We start from the raw sequence: 1,318 nt of genomic DNA, 5'->3' as shown, positions 1-1,318 counted from the left end.
AGATGGCACTTAAAAGGGTTTTTGAATCCCATGAGCAAGATGTTACTGTGATAGCACATAGTAAGGAGCCTATACAGAGTTTTCTACTGGGAGTGAGATGATAGAATGGTGTGGATGAGAAAGAATGGGCAGAAGAATACATCGATGAAAGTGAAATTTCTGCTCTGTACTTGCAATTTAACATATTTCCTGGCTTAGTGTACCTAAGATAGTGGGTTAATCTCCATGTTCTTGGAAAGAAATCTAACTTAGCTCTCATGAAATACGCACGATTCTATAATTTTAGGTATTCCAGCTACCATATATGTGTTGTTCTAATGGATTTATCTTTCATTGTACTGATAACTCTTTTTTCATCTACATTTTTTTTAATGGGGCCAGAACCAGGTATGTTATGTTTTCTATAAATAGATTACTTTAACTTTGAAAATCTATGACTAAGCCTTGCAAATTGCATTATATTAAGACTATATAAAATTGGTTCATCTTCTCATACATGATTTTTTTTCCCTTAAGACAAATATGGTCTCTTTAGAAGGCCTTACCAAAGTAGTTGATCCTTCTCAGCTCACTCCCGAGTTTGATGGCTGCCTGGAATACAACCATGAAGAATGGATTGAAATCAGAGTTGCTTTTGAGGACTACATTAGCAACGCAACCCACATGCTGTCTCGGCTGGAGGAACTGCAAGACATCCTTGCAAAGAAGGAGCTGCCTCAGGATTTGGAGGGAGCTCGGAACATGATCGAGGAACACTCCCAGCTGAAGAAGAAGGTGATTAAGGCCCCCATTGAGGACTTGGATCTGGAGGGACAGAAGCTGCTTCAGAGGATTCAGAGCAGTGACAGTTTTCCCAAGAAGAACTCGGGCTCAGGCAACGCGGACCTGCAAAGCCTCTTGCCCAGGGTGTCTGCCACGCTGGACAGGCTGCACTCAACGCGGCAGCACCTGCACCAGATGTGGCACGTACGCAAGCTAAAGCTGGACCAGTGCTTCCAGCTGAGGCTGTTTGAGCAAGATGCAGAGAAGGTAAAGAGGGGCAAACATGAACCAAGTTGGACAGGGAGGGAGCTTCTGGGTCATCGGGTCCAGGCAGCCACAGCCGGCATGGTCAGGTGAAAGGAAAGACAGGGGGAGAGTGGTAAGACCACGCCAACTGTGTTTGCTCTAACCCACGAGAGTCAGTGCGGAGACAGCACTGACATCTGTTTTCCAGTTTCACTCATTGTGCGACACAGTGCTATTTTAGAAATTTCGAGTTAAGGTTACTGATGTTTTGGTCTAGAATACCTGTAAGATAGACAAGAATGATATTTTT

At 43.8% G+C, this 1,318-nt stretch overlaps 1 protein-coding gene across 1 annotated transcript in view; it reads left to right on the top strand.

The window, feature by feature from the left end:
• Positions 1–444: 444 nt before the first annotated feature.
• Positions 445–1,318, top strand: part of LOC103587582 (triple functional domain protein) — a gene marked incomplete at its 3' end in the record, with an annotated part of 141,812 nt that continues 140,938 nt past the window's right edge. Inside the window, exon 1 of the mRNA XM_008569080.1 lies at positions 445–1,029. Coding sequence (XP_008567302.1) covers positions 523–1,029 — 507 coding nt within the window. The remainder of the gene's footprint in view (positions 1,030–1,318) is intronic.

This window comes from Galeopterus variegatus, unplaced genomic scaffold (genome assembly GCF_000696425.1).
Source record: "Galeopterus variegatus unplaced genomic scaffold, G_variegatus-3.0.2 Scaffold463, whole genome shotgun sequence".
Classification (NCBI taxonomy): domain Eukaryota; kingdom Metazoa; phylum Chordata; class Mammalia; order Dermoptera; family Cynocephalidae; genus Galeopterus; species Galeopterus variegatus.
Note: the sequence above shows the minus strand (reverse complement) of the source record. Positions and strands in the feature narration are given on the sequence as shown.